The following is a 16721-nucleotide window of genomic DNA, read 5'->3' on the forward strand; positions in this document are numbered from 1 at the left end:
AAAATATTTTCATCTATTTGCTACTTCCGGTTATACCGGAAGTTGCTTATAACTTCGTTTTTTAAATGGGACACCTTGTATATTTTTACATTTTTGGATTCTCTTCGATGTCTTCTTTCTTAAAATATGAGGTTTTGTAATGTTATACTGGGTATTTTAAAAGATAATTACGTTTTTTTTATTAATTTCGTAGCAACATTCACACCCTGTAGAATTGTAGTAGTTTGACATCTAAAACGCTACTTAGGTTCAAATGATTTTTAATATAGTCTACTATTGTTAAGAATCATTAGTATAGCTAAATTTTTAATTTTAGTATACAGGGTTGGTCGAAACTCGGAATGAGTATTTTCTGAGATTTCTTAAATGGAATATCCTGTATTTTAGTATTGTAATAAAATGATATTTTATGGTACTGTTTTATTTCTTAAGCGTTCCCTATACCTAACTGCTTTAATTTGTGCTTAATTGTTAATCGCACCAACAATCTTTTTGGTATTTTGATAGCTAAACCATTATTGGTAATTGTAAGGATCAGTCTGGATTAATATGTATTTATTTCTGAAAAATTATTTGTGATTGAATATTTTCACAGTCAACCTAATAAAATTTTACGTATTTTTTGTTGCAATTAATGTTTAGCTTGAATCACTAATAACTCACAAATTAAAGCAGTTAGGTATAGGGAATACTTATAAAATAAAAAAGTACCATGAAATATCATTTCATTACAATACTAAAATACAGGGTGTTCCATTTAAGAAAACTCGACGACCAACCCTGTATACTAAAATTTCAAAATTAGCTATACTAATGATTCTCAAAAATAGTAGACTATATTAAAAATCACTTGAACGTAAGCAGAGTTCTTAATGTCAAAATATTACAATTCTACAGGGTGTGAACGTTGCTATGAAATTAATAAAAAAACGTAAATATCTCTTAAAATACCCTTTATAATATTACAAAGCCTCATATTTTAAGAAAGAAGATATTGGGGAGAATCCAAAAATGTAAAAATATACAGGGTGTCCCATTTAAAAAAAACGAAGTTATAAGTTGCAACTTCCGGTATAACCGGAAGTTGCAAAGAGATGAAAATATTTTCATTTAATAGATCATCCTTCAAAACCCCTTTATTCCAATTTTCATGATTCTGTTGCCTTTAGTTCTCGAGATATTTCTAATAGGCCAGTTATCTGCCTCACCCTATATACATATAACTAAATAGAGAACTCATTTTAAAAAAATCATCGATAATGTCATCACGCCCAGATGGATGACGTCACTAGTATGATATATATGCCAAAAAATCATAATTTAAAAATAAAAATCGGTCTGTTTCGGGTTTATTTTCCAAAATCGCTCATTCACGACATAATGAATTTATTTCATTTGGCTTTGACACACTGTATAACATTATCATATATCATAACACATAATGACATGTCATTATTTAATATTTCAAACAGTAATGTGTATATTGGTAACCAATATTGGGAATCTAAGAATATACCTACAGTCGGAAAAATGAAAGAATACCCATGAACGAACATATAAAACACGCTGTATTTTCCTGTAACCGTCTCACAAAGTAAATTGTCCAGTGCAAGTATATGAAACAATAAATATTACATGTACTTGCGCTGGCCAATTTTTTGTGTGACAAGGTGACAGGAAAATACAGCGTGTTTTATATGTTCGTTCATGGGTATTCTTTCATTTTTCCTACTGTAATAATAGCTCGTCCGCTTATCGGTTACGTTATAATGAGGAGTAAGTTTTGATTAGATTATAATGAGAAATTATAATTATTATATATATTATATAGGCAAAACTATTAAAGCAAAAACTTGTTATAAGACTAAAATTTCTTTACTTATCTTAACCTCACGTAATTTATACTTCAATGAAAATGATTTTTTGATGTGTTTCTTATTAAGTACATTCCATTTGATAATTCACTAATTACTTCGTGCTTTTTGACACGAAGTAGTTAAAGTGAATAATAATTTGATTTTTGGCAACGATATTTTGTGATAAAGAGAATATTACAACATCAAAAGAAGAGATAACAAAAATATACAGGAGAAATGTACGATTTAAAGATACAAAAGACATGCAATTGAAACCAATAAATACTCTTTTTTTTTCTTTGCATTTTTTCTTCACTTCTGTACAAACTAATGGAGTTCTTCGCATTGGGAACGACTGATTATTAAACGCTTTTCTTTAGTTCAATCGTTTGGGTCAAATCTTTAGACGTTAATTTGGCTGCCTTTTCTTCAATGCAAATAAATGAAAATTTGCAGACATAAGCATTCTCGGGAACAATACACGCATAGTCAATAAAAATTTTTTATGTTGATTAATTGTTTAAATAAAAAAAACTGATTTTAATGGAAAATGCTTGAATTCTCTTGTTTTTTTATTATGAAGGAACTTAAAACTTTTACAGATAGTAGCTAATTATATGAACTATAGGTACATAATTTCACTTTTTACGTTAATTGTTTACGTTGTGCTTCATAAATAAACAATAAATTTTCAAATTTTTTGCCTATTCCGACTACTTTTCATGTTTGTACATCATATGTTTTATACATATATTTTAATAAACATGACGATATATTTTAATGTATGAAAAAGTGTAAGACTAAAAAGTAAAAAATATAAAAATATGAAAAATTTTTTTTAAGAAACGCTTTTTTTTAGTTACGAGTGACTAAAATTAAAAATATTATAAAAAAATCAACTAAAAAGCAAAAAACAAAAAAAGATCAAACTCTAAGGTTATTCGAAAAAACTGTTAGACAGATTAAATATCTAATAACCGATAAAATAGCTCAAAAGATGGAAAACATAATACATTGCGAAACAAAAAGAGATGAAACTAGTGGAGATGGAAATGATGGTTATAAACGTATACGCTGTGAGCTCGTACGTAGAGGGGATATTTACAAATTCGCGAGCGCCAGTAGTGGCAAGTCTGTAAACGTTTACCGGAAATTTGACATAAATGTCAAAGTGATTAATTTAAAATTAAAATTAAAAACATTAATTATAATAAATATTAGTTGGTCAAAGCTGTGGTATATATTTTTACCTTAAATATACTTACGTTTTAAATGCTGAATTTAAGTTTTTTTAATGTTCCGTAATATGTACTTATAAATTAATCTGCGCCATCTACACGATAATTGTGAAAGTATCTGAAGTAGGAAATTCATATTTTATCAATAGAACGTCAAAATGATTAGCAAAATCTTAAAAAAATCGATTACAATTTAATTACTATTTTGCGTTGTAAATATTAAGCGATAACAATTAAATAATAAATTTAAAAATTACCAGTGAAAGTTGAATTAGTAATCCGCCAGGAGCGACACCAGCGAAGCTCAGAGCGTATATCAACAATAAATTACATAGTTTCCCATTTTTAGACGTAGGTATCAGAGGAGTACGACAACTGTCACTGTGATGGTAGAATTTTAGAAAATACTCCTGTCACAGACGTCTAAAGGTGGGAAACTATGTAATGTAATGTTAATTTATACATTTTTAACGATCATCTCCACCTCCACTAGTTTCATTTCTTTTTGTTTCGCAATGTATTATGTTTTCCATCTTTTGCGCTATTTTGCCGGTTATTAGCGCGCCCATCACTGTATACAAAAATCTCACACATTCGTTAAAGAAAAGCATGGGGCGAAAACCGTTTATTCGATGAAGACGCGCCACACGCTTTTCTTTAGAATTTTTTTCAATTTCTTTCTAGATTTTTCTAGATTCTAGATTCTTTCAGCTTTCTAGATTTTTTCAATTTTTTAACGAATGTGTGAGATTTTTGTATATTTAATCTCTAACAGTTTTTTTCGAATAATCCTTCGAGTTTGATTTTTTTTGCTTTTTGCTTTTTAGTTGATTTTTGTATAATACTTATTCTCAATTTTAGTCACTCGTAACTAAAGAAAAGCGTTTCTTAAATTTTTTTTTCATATTTTTTATTTTTATTAATATTTCTTTCACCAAAGCTGAGGTTAAAATGTTAGATTTAATTTTGCCCCAGAGTTCCATCACTTTCTGTGATGGAGATCAAAAAAGCTGGGACCAACTGAATACCATGACTTAAAACTTTTCAAAACTTTTCGATACTATAAAAGTTTCATAGTACCTATGATCTCTACAGAATCCGTATGAACTATGAATTCAATAAGCTAATCAATTACGCTGACATTGTAAATTTCTGAAGCTATTTCCTTGTGGCATTTTTATAATTACGTATTTTTTATGGGAAATAAGCCACAATTTTACTAAAAAATGAATTTATTAACGTTTCGAAGCCCAAATCGGGTTTCGTTGTCAAAATACAAAATACTATTAAAATAAAACAAACATGTTGTTGCTAAGTAAAACAATTCTTCTAATAATTTATTTAATCTGACTCATTTATATTGGCAATTCAGACGTATATTATACATTTTAAAGTAGAAGACTTTAAAATGATATCGCCAATATTTATGAGTTGCGTTCCTGGGACGACTTTACTAAAAGATAGTTCATTCGATTACATGAAATCAATCCCAACTCAAGAATATCCGTCGAATGAACTATCTTTTAGTAAAGTCGTCCCAGGAACGCAACTCATAAATATCCACAAGGAAAAAAGTTTTCCTGTAGTTGGCTGTATACCATGTGATACAAAAACAATAAATGCTGTATAAAAGGTATATTTAAAAAAACCCTCAAAAGGGCCACATCAATTCACATAACTAGTTTTCGACTGGTTTACCAGTCATCATCAGTGCTTACGTGCAATGTACATGTTAGCCACCAAAATGCTATTTTACAAAAATATGTGGGTCAAAGCCCATTTCAAGTGGTCCGTTAAGGAAACATAAGTATAAAAAGCTACCTTAAGCCTTGATGTTTAAAATATAATTTAATTTGCCCTAGGTAACATCTGAAATTTGGGTGTGACTTGTTCACATGTTGGAAGTTTGACTTGGTCTTCACCTTTCTGTAGTTCCTTTTATATTTACATTATCAATACACTCAAGGAGTTTGACCTATTTAAAATGCCTAATTTTGGAAAAATTGGAGTTTAAAGAAAAATGGATTTTTTGCAATTTGGTATTTTTTACCTTTTACTTCAAAATATCTCCGAAAATACTGACGATACGAAAAAAATTATAAACTACTAAATTGTAGCTTTTTTAACGACTAAAATTACCTTGTGCATAGATTTTCATTACAGTGAATAGTTAGCCAGATATAACTTTATAAAACCTCTATTTACCAGCAAACACCCCTTATTCGAGCCCTTTAAACCCGCCCCAATTAAAAACTAAGGGATCTTACGGAATTTAATTTACACAGTCTTATAGCTCTTTAAAAATTCTACAAAATAATTTTTGAAGAAACTTTTTATCGCCAAAAATATGTAGAATATTTTTCGAGGTATTCTCAAAAAACCCTCTAAAAGTCAATTTTTCGTCGAAAAACTGTTATTTTCAAGCGCGAATAACTCAAAAAATATTAGTTTTACGAAGAGAATGTAAAAAAACATTTTTTTCTTAGAATTACTTTTTCCATCGAATTACATGGTTAAAATGTAATAAAAAATTCCCACCCCGAGATGGGGTGGCAACCACCCCAATGTTTTAGCGTATGATAGCGGCATGATATAGAAAATGATCCTTGGACTATTCCCTACCTTCTGTGCAAATTTCAAGTAAATCTATGCTGGACGAAAAAATTGCGAGCCAAAATACTTCATTTCCTCAATCGACTATTGGGGCCGACCGACCGGCTCTGTCCCGTCATACAGCTGACCGACTATAATAACTTTTATTTATATTTAATTTAGAATGTGTGTACTGATTTTCAGCCTTAGTAAATGGATTTAATTACCTTCATAGGAAAGCAACTTTGATACCCTCTCAGTAACCCCTGTTCTACGTTTCGCTTGACCGACCGCAGTATGTTTCTCTACACACTCACAGTAATCAACTGTGAAAAATCTGGCTTTAGTAAATTCAAAGAGATTTTTCAGCGCTGTCTCTTGGTCTATAAGAAACATAGGCAAGCAGTCCTGATGAGAGTTTTTGGCGCGGTCTTATCAAAAAGAATTTGTAATCGAACATTAGAGAGGTTAAATTAAAACTGATTTGGAAAGGCAATCTACAATTTTAGGATTCATATGAGTAATAACTATAGTATATCAAGTAAACGCATATTAATCTTAAAATTGTAGATTGCCTTTCTAAAATAGTTTTAACTTAAACTCTCTAATGTTCGATTATAAATTCTTTTTGATCAAATCGGCATCAACGCGCTAAAAACGCTCATTAGGACTGCATTGCCTATGTTCCTTATACTGTAAAGTCAAGGTGAGACGGACTATAGAGAGAAGAACAAATGATATAAAGGCACCTGTACGAGATATAAATGAACTTTTTATAAAAATCTGTCAAATGTATTACAACGTGGTAAATGTCCTTTCAGGGTCTATATGAAAAGTAAGCCTGCCAAGTACGGCATACAAATTTGGATTCTTGATGACTCAAAGACTTGCTATTGAAAAAACTTGAAAAATATATTAGGGAAAGGAGACAAATAATCCAGAAAAGAACGAAGGTAAGCGAGTGTTACTGGGTTTGATTTCATGTTTGAGTATTCATGTTCACAACAGACAATCTTTTTTTGAGTAGGCTGAGGAGTAACTCAAGCAAGACATTGTGAGTTGTGAGTGAGAAATTGTTGTAAGTAATCATTCACCCGGTATCATGCGTTTTACAAATCACCCGTAACCGCGCACGTTAATCGAATTCAAATAATTTCAAAAATATTCTTGGGTCCACTGGTCGATATTATACTATCACCTTAAAAATTAGTGATTGTTTTTGTGTTAGCACAGAGTTTAATAGCGTCATAACAAACAACATACATACCTACGTAATAAACAGACTTTGAAGCACAACTATCAATCATATGTGTTGAACCGTATTATTTGTGAGTTATTTAATAGTAAGTTTTATTCAACTTATAAAAATGACAAAAAGGAGATATAATTCATGATAATTCCTGTAATATTAAAGTATTCGTCTAAAATAAACAGTACCTAAAATCAACATTGTATTTAACTATTATTTTTTATCACTATTTAGTGTTACTATCATCAATTATATATCTTTCCACTATTGAACGTAGGTCCCCTGTAAATTTTTCCACATAATCTCTATCTTGAGATTCTTGTATCAAATTTGTGGTGATGCGCTTTATATCAGCGGTTCTCAATCTGTGGTACATGTACCACTGGTGGCACATATCATTATTTGCGGTGGTACACAAAACACACAAAAAATTAAAATAGTATTACTTAGTAAGTCTTGATATTACAATCTAAAAATATAGGTGGTACCAAAAATAATAAAAGGAACTGTAGGTGGTACATGACTCAAAAAGATTGAGAACCGCTGCTTTATATCATCCGACCATCTAGTCGGTGGTCATCCTATGCTTCTCTTGTCTTGGTCGTCATTCCAGAATTTTTCTGGTTTATCTATCATCCGTCAATTTGACACCATGTCCGACCCAAGCCCATTTAGTCATGGTTATTCTTTCTACTGCATCTGTGACTCCTGCTCTTCTTCTTATTTCTATGTTTGGTACTTTATCTCTGATCGTAATACCTAACATTGATCTTTCCATAGCGTGTTATGTAACTCTTTTTTTATTTATTGTTCCATTTGTCAGAGTTAGTGTTTCCGCATGATATGTAAGAACCGGTAAGACACATTGGTCAAAACCTTCTATTTCAAACAAACTGAAATATTAGACTTGAAAATTTTGTTCGATCTACCATGTAGCAGCCCATGTGAGACCTAACCTTCTTTGTATCTCTTTCTGGGTTTAGGTTAGTATATTTTATAATAGTTCCCCAATAATTGCTTGCGGATGTTCTGACTGATATACGAACTCTTTTACACATACATATAATCGGTTTAAAACGTCCTCCGACGTCTTCCGATGCCCAATCTCCATGCATCTCTATCTTCCCAAAGGTCTTCGTCTAAACCTCTCTCTCGGATCTCTCTGTCTATTCCTTCTCTCCAGCTCTTTCTGGGTCGGCCTCTTTTTCTCTTTCCATGTGGTGACCAATCTAGAATCTGTTTTAACAGACGGTGTTCTGGCATTCTCTGCACATGTCCATACCACTTTGGTTGTTGTACTCTTATATCTTCGACAATCGTATGTGTGACTCCCATAATCTCTCGTATACGTTCGTTATTAATTCTTTCGAGTTTTGATTTTCCTGCGGCACGTCTCCAGTAGCCCATCTCCGTGGCTTGTAGTGTTCTTTCAGTAGTTGTCTTTAACTGCCACACGTCACTTCCATACATTACTATGCTCTTTATAATATAATTTATAATATTCGATGTTTATTTTTTTTGGATATATGTTGATCCCAAATAATACTATTTAGTTGAGATATGGTACGAACTCTTTTAGCTTGTCCTAATTGTACCTACGTATCGGGTGGTATCAGATCAGGTGAATGAGAAGGATACTCAAAGGATTGGTGAGAAATCAGGTTAAACGAACTCACGAAATCACGAACTCTTTTAGCTTGTCGTAATTGTACCTACGTATCGGGTGGTATCAGATCAGGTGAATGAGAAGGGTACTCAAAGGATTGGTGAGAAATCAGGTTAAAACCATTGCCTACAGATTGCGTGGGCGCAAACATTGGGTAAATTTTTGTAAATCTAGGTCTTTGCCCAATTTTAGTTGTGGTCCAACAGTTTTAGTGCGGCAGTCACATTGTGATCTATAAAATCTACTGCATCCTCCTTGTCTTGCTCTTGCCTTATTTGATCGTTTCTGACTGTTAAAAGCAGCTCACGCAGTCTTACTCCTCAGAAGTTTAGTATACTAAAAGATTTATGTAAGGTGAGTATTCTTCTTATAATCTCATATGTTTCCAGATATCGTGCTCTGTAGTTGCATAAGGCTCAGCAGTTTGAGGTTATGTGAAATCCTGCACAGAATTCAAATATAGATCTTCTAGCTAAAGACCAGTATCATCTACACTGGGCTGTTTAGTCGATAATACATGAGTTGTATAATTCCAATATCCGCGAACTCCACTTATTTACATATTTTGAACTGTCTTTGTTTTTAGATAGTCTGTGCAATTTCTCAGACGTCATTATGTTCGTTTTGTGCCTAAAACCGCCAACTCCCGACTAAATTTGACAGTAATGTTATGAATTTGTTCCAAAAAATGCCAGCTTCTTTCATACTTACTTCCAAATAGCGTTAAATCCGTTTCGACCAATCACAACACTCTATTCTGAAGATTTCAATATGGCGTTACAGTGGAAAACTGTGTGAATATTGTTGTTCGTAATTTGCATTTATTAATTAAAATAATAGAAGAAATAACTAAACAAGTTGAAAAAGCATGTCCTAATAAAGGAAGAAAAAGAAAAAGTCAGCCCGATTTATGGAAAAAGAACAAGTTGAAGGAAAAAAAGTGAGTTAAAGTTTGGTTCGTTACTATGGCTTTAGGTACTATTAGTAAGGTAATACAGCATGTCAGTTTTGTTGAACTTCAATGCTGAATAGGCCTATCTTAAGGGACAGCAATAAGTAAGGAGGAGAATAAAAATGGGGATATTGTTTGTGAAACACTAGTAGAAAATGAACGATTTATTTAAATTCCTTTTTTTATTATTTAGTTTTGTATGTCTTAATTTTGTGAATAAAAATATTAGTCTCAGTAATGATTTTGTCATTTAGATATCCTGTATATGAGCAAAAAAATAATTCGTAACAAAAGTCGCTAAATCCGCCTGTAGTTATATCCAAAATCCGCTAACTCTACTCCGCTAGTTTTAAAACCTACTAAATCCACTTTTTTATATATACATAAATTTGTTATCTTTTGTTTTATTAACCAAATTACGTAAATCAGGGTTATCAACAAATTAGAATTACATTCCATAGTGGAATAATTTCAATTCATTTAGACAGGTGCTCTGAAATAATAGCTATTTATGTACCAAGTCAGTAAAGTGACTCTTTATCGAACGAGTCTTGATATTACGAGAAGAGCAAGCGTAGCGAGCGAGGCGAGTAACAGACGAGTTCGATAAAGAGTTTTTACTGACGTGGTGCATACAAAATTTTATCGCCAACATAATTTGATTGGAAATCTACTTGGAATTTGAATTCCGATGATTCGCACCTTAAGTTGACTACGTAAGAGTTTGGGCTCTGTAATATTTTAAAAATAATATAAAATTTATAAAATAAATTCAATAAAAACCTGTCGTTTATTTAACTTCTTTAAAATCTCATTATAACACTACACAATTTTTTAAATTTGATTATCTTCATTATTTCATAAAATTAATCATCTTTAATTTTAATAATCCCTGAATGAAAAACTGGAAAATGAAGTACTGAAAGCTTGACAGCTAGGATAATGCCACAATATATTTTATCTATAATTTCACTTTCTACAAAAATTTGATATTGGTTTTAACACTTACTTGCAATTTACAATTTAAGAACCTTTTAAATTTTAGACGTCATAATAATTTCATGACAGTGATGACAGATAACTTTTGCAATATGGCCGCTTTCGATTTTTAATCGATAGTTATCAATATTGAATAATTACTAAATCGGTAAAGTTTTAATTTATTTTATATGAATATATTTACAAAATTCTACAGAATTTCACTTTTTGACATAAATTTAATCGTTAATAACGCAAATTGTGTACAATAGTTTTAATAATTAAAGTAAATAAATTTTAAGTTCACTCAAATTCTCGCCGTTCGATTACTGCCATCGACCACTTACATTCAATCTCGATTAATCGCGGCAGGTAAAGTAAAATTCTTCTTTCAGAACAATAAAGTGTTACTTTACTGCCGCAAATGAGGGCAAATGAGTACAATAATGAATGACTTTAGTGACGATTGGCGATAATAGATATTATACACTATTTTGTTTTTACTGAAAATATGTTGCGTGTGGAGTTAACGGATATAGGAATTATACGACTCACATAATAACAAGACTCACAAATTACTCACAAATGATACGTTTCTTAACTCAAAACAAATTCATTCGAAACATTAAAATGAATTACTTACTTTGTAAATGTAGCATACATTACATCAGCAGGTAAGGTGTAAGGTAACGTAAGCACAGACAGCAGTTTCATACCCCTGTGTTTGAACAACCAATTTAGAAGACCATTGTTGGCTTTGTCCACGGCTTCTTGAAATTTACTTAGGACAGATTCAGGTACATTAGATACAAGTGCTTCCTGGAAGATAAATACAGAGTTAAAATTTATTACAATTGTACAGAAATATCTGAAACAGCGAAGGTCACTCAGGTAGCAAATCAAGGAGAGGGGACTTCAGTTGAACGCGTTGGTGCAAAGAGTAACCATCCATTGTGCACGCAATCCGTGGTCTTGCGACATTCAGGCCTATTCTGTAACTACAAATCGAATAGAAATGAGTCAAATCGAATAGGTCAGCAAGTCGGATCGGAATTTGCAGGAATTGGTACTCTGTAACTCATCTTGACCTCTACTATATATCGGAACGTTGGGTAAACATTGATTTTGACTAGACAAGCTCTGTCGAGATCACATTTCGAAATTGGTCTTGACACTTGCGCATTGGTATCATTATTGTTGTTTTGACGTGTATTTGTTAAATAATTAGCGATTTTAGTCTGTGTTGTTATTTATTTAGATAATTGTATGTTTAATTTTATTTACCAATAATTATACAGCATCAATATTAATAGAAATCATTAAACATTTTAAGATTCAAAAATATGCGTTCGGTACTGTACATCAAGAAATTTACTACCAACGTCTCTGTTACTGAATATATTACCAAGTACAGGGCAATCTATTTAAAACTTATAAAATCAGCTAAAAAATTGTACTATCAAAATCGTCTCAGAAGCTCTAAAAGTGTTGCAAAAGAAACTTGGTCCGTAATAAACGATCTTCGAAATAAAAACTCATACAGCTCAAACATGTTCCCTTCCAGACCCAGAAAATCTAAATGAATACTTTGTTAATGTGAGTAAAAATATTACATCTACTATTGTGTCACAACAAGATCCCATTTCCTATCTCCCTAATTTAACAAAGGTTTCGAATTCATTCTTTATAAGACCGGTTGATAAATATGAACTGATCCAAACAATCAATAGTATCAAAAGCAAATCTTCCTGTAGTACCGATGGACTATCCATAAACATTTTCTCAAATCTCCCAGACAATGTGTTGGAAGTCCTCATCTCTCTAATTAATGATTCTTTTGAGAAAGGTAAATTTCCAGAGTGTCTAAAGACGGCCATCGTTATTCCTCTTCATAAGGGTGGTGAAAAATCTAATGCCTGCAATTATAGACATATTGCATTACTACCGGTACTCTCCAAAATTATTGAGAGACTCATAAAAGCCCGACTTATGTCCTCTCTCGTTGATAACAAGATTTTATCACAAAATCAGTTTGGCTTTTTAAACAATAAATGTACCACCGATGCCATGTTTTCTGTACTACATGAGGTTTATCAAGCATTAAACAATAATCTGCACACTGCCACTGTTTTTTGTGATTATGCCAAAGCTTTTGATTGTGTAAATCACGACATTTTGATAAAAAAACTAGATTTCTATGGAATTCGAGGTATTTCTTTGAACTGGTTTCAATCTTACTTGAATAATAGGAAACAACTGGTTAGAGCAAATGATACAGACTCTAGTGTCAAAAATGTTGTAGGTATGTGGGGTACCACAAGGTTCCGTATTGAGTCCTCTACTTTTCCTTATCTTTATTAATGACATCACTAGTTTAAAAATCGATGGAAACGTTTTTCTTTTTGCTGACGATACCACTATCACTTGGAGTAACTCAAATATCGCAACTCTTCATGCTATATAACTTCTGATCTACTCACAATAAAATCCTGGTCCGATACTAATTTACTCTCTTTTCACGTAGATAAAACATTAGCATTAGCCTATAAAGGAACTCTTCAACCCTTACCTCTTCATAACACCCAGATCAGTATCGTTGATTCTGTAAAGTTTCTTGGTATTTTTTTAGATAGCAACCTTAAATGGTCCCTTCATATCGATGTGTTAAGCAAGAAACCTTTTCCTTTTCCTTTTCCTCAGCTTGCTTTGCAATAAGATCTGTTTCGAAGGACATGAATTTAGCCTCTTCCAAAATAACATATTTTTCTTTGTTCGAGTCCCATCTTCGATTTGGCCTTCCTTTTTGGAGTTCTGGTACAGCTGCCCAATCCGATGTTATTTTTAAATTACAAAAAGAGCAACAAGATATCTATTTGGCCTCAGAAGAACAACTCATTGCAGAAGCTACTTCAAAGATCACAGGATTCTAACACTACCTTCTTTATATATTTTAGAAACTGTTTGATTAATTCGTAAACATCTACATTCTACATGTCTTTCCAGTAAGACCTAGACATGACTATTCCTCCAGAAATTCTACCTTTGACATCTATTTACCGATCCCGTCCAGTGAGTTAGTAAAAAAATCTATATTATATTCAGCAAAAAAACTATACAACCATCTCCCTCTACAACTTAAATCTGCAACATCTTTCCCCAAGTTCCGTAACATGACAAAAGCCTATTTATCTGAAAGACCATATTATTCAATAGCAGAGTTTCTTAACCAATAACTAAGAAATTACCAGTATTCTTATGTATAAGTAGAATCTTAATATATATTTGAGTGTCATATACAGCAGCTTAACTTATTAACTTATTAAATTTCTTAAGGTAGATTACGCAATTTGCAATTTTTTTTTAATTTTGCAATAGATTGTTACTGATTTTTATTTCACTTTATTATGTTTTATTTATATTGACGATTTATATAATTTTAGTAAATTGTGTTTGTTATTGTTCTTATTTATGTTTCTTGTAAGCTTTGTCTATAAAATTGTTAAATTTTTCATGACAATAAAGCATATTTCTAATTCTAATTCTAATTCTAAGAATTGCTACTCTAATAGTTTACGGAATGGGACGTTTCGATGCCGCCGGTTCATCGCCAGTCTATTTCATCGCCGTCATATCTCGCATTTCCTAGAATTCTTAATTAATACTAAAAATAACTAATAATTGTAACTGTCGAAAATTCGGAAATATATCAGATAGCGATTAATTGACTGGCGATGAATCGGCCGGCATCGGCATCGAAGTGGCGGCATCGAAACGGCGGCGATGAAACGTCCTAGACCCTTAATTAACTGGTAGAATGTGTAAATTTTAACGTATCTAGTGTCTTTGAAACGAAAAACCAAAATTTTTCTTAGGGAAAAATACTTTTACGGTGCAATATTATTTTATGTTCAGAGATAAAGTCTACTATGTAATTTAAATGCTCAGCAAATGATTTTTCTTTGGTGTTCCGCTTGCAATTTTTTATTCTTGTGTTGAATTTATTAAACTTAACCAAAACAAACCAAAATTTCTTCTTTTTTTTGATGAATTATTTGCGCCGCACTAACCTTTCCAGTAACTTAACGTCACAGAACACTTATTTCACTTTTCAGTGTGGGGTTGCCACCACCTTCTGAGCGAGCCAAATGGAAGTTGACGTTTTCGATTTACACTGATTACGATGTGAGTTACAGAATGACAATCCAAACACGAAAACGACGCGATAGATATCCAACATTCCATAGATTTGTAAAAGATACAGAATATGGCTGATTGCCAGATAAAATCGTCGAATAGTTGTTTATTTAGAATACATTTAATATTTTTTTAATGAACGTGAAGATTAAAGTGCCGTGAAGAATAGGACACTAAGTGCAGTGGCGTAGCTAGCCCCACAGGGGCCCCATTATCAAAGTTTGTCGCAGGGCCCTTTTCCATTAGCCACCACTGATATGGCATAGTGCTAAAAAAATGTTCAACAAAAGAAGCAAAAACGCTTGTATAGAATAGAATAGAAATATGCTTTATTGTCACGGAAAGTTTTACAATTTTATGGACAAAGCTTACAAAGATTAGGAAAAAAACAATAACAAATATATTTTACTGAAATTACATTAATCGTCAATATTATTACAAAATGAAAGATAATGAAATAAAACAAAACAATACAGGGTGTTTCATTAATGATTGAAAATATTTAAACTGTAGATTCCTGGGCTCAAAATATTAAGACGTATTATATATAAAACGTACCAGTTTTCGTTTTTTGTTTTCATAATTTTTTTTTCATAATTTTTTTTTTTTGAAAATTTTTCTCAAATTAAAAACACAAAATTTTCAAATCGACATTTCTAGAAAAGGGTGTATCCTACCGACTTAAGTCAAGAGTACCTTTTAGTACTAGAATATCTCACAATTTAATACTCCAGTGTCAAAAAGCCTTCAAAGTTAAAGACAAAAAGGTTATGCGATAAAATAACCGTTGTCCTACCCAAAACGGACGCCCATGACCTGTACTAGAACTTCACAATTTATGGAAACGATTAATCTCTGGAATATAAATAGGCGTAGCGTTTTCGTTTCCCTAAATGGAAGTGTTCTGGAGGTATTAAAAATAACTAATTACAAAACGCCTTCTTCAAAGAGCTCTAGCTCCTTTAGGAAGCACTTTCGGACTAGGTGATTTGAGTTAAATCTTAATATTTTAAGACCACGAATCTACAGTTAAATTATTTCCAATTATTATTGAAACTGTATATTGCAAAATTTAAATAAATTGTAAATTGCATAATACAACCTTAGGGACTAATAAGTTCTGCGTATAATACCCAAATATAGATAATAATAATAAACATAATAAACTTTAATAAACCAAAGTCGAAAAATAGATTTGAATTGTTGAGACTCATTATTTTAAAACATATTCAGTTTTTTCAAGCCAAGGGTAAATTAACATTGAAAATGAACGTAAACAAAGAAACTCTGTACTTTAACGGCGAGCGACCGGCAAAATAGATAGATATACCGAAATATAGTTTATAGATAAAGAACAGATTACACGAAAATATAAGCAAACAATACACAGTGTTTCAATGTTTCAAATATTCAAAGGTAAAGCGATTACAAATATTGCAATTTGGCATTAACATTATACAATGTCTCACACACAGCCAACGGTGAGTAGACAATAAAAATTAGCTTGAAAACAAAAAAGCTCTGTAGTTATGGAAAGGCAAGAGACAGAAAATAGATAGATACCTGTGCATAAATATAGTTTGTATGTATGTAGATAAAGAATACATTTCACGAAAATGTCGATAAACAAACAATACACACTGTTCAAAGCGTTTTAATAGTAAAGTAATTATAAAATAGTTTTGTTCAATTTTTTTAATGGAATTTTGTTTCGACCTGCCGCGATGGGCCCCTCAATATCGGGGGCCCCGTATAATTGATACGGCTGATACGGCGGTAGCTACGCCTCTGACTAAGTGCAGAATCCCGTGAAATAATTCACAATGTTTTAATATTTACGCAGGGGAAAGCAGAATGACATTTTACTGAAACACAGGTAATAAATAAAAATCTGAAAAACCTTTGAAACCCAATTGATCTGACAACGTCGCGTAACCAAAGTTTTCGATCGATTTGACCTTGGTGCTTTTAGATATTTCTGTCGTCTTATACTGTG

The 16721-nt window shown here is 31.8% G+C and overlaps 1 protein-coding gene across 4 annotated transcripts in view; it reads right to left on the minus strand.

Annotated features, from left to right (window-relative positions):
* Nucleotides 1–16721, minus strand: part of LOC126884183 (1-acylglycerol-3-phosphate O-acyltransferase Pnpla3-like) — a 162485-nt gene that overhangs the window by 62724 nt on the left and 83040 nt on the right. For all 4 annotated transcript variants that reach the window (XM_050650038.1, XM_050650037.1, XM_050650040.1 and 1 more), the window contains exon 5: nt 11175–11350. In XM_050650038.1, coding sequence (XP_050505995.1) covers nt 11175–11350 — 176 coding nt within the window. The remainder of the gene's footprint in view (nt 1–11174; nt 11351–16721) is intronic.

Source organism: Diabrotica virgifera, chromosome 5 (genome assembly GCF_917563875.1).
Source record: "Diabrotica virgifera virgifera chromosome 5, PGI_DIABVI_V3a".
Lineage (NCBI taxonomy): Eukaryota > Metazoa > Arthropoda > Insecta > Coleoptera > Chrysomelidae > Diabrotica > Diabrotica virgifera.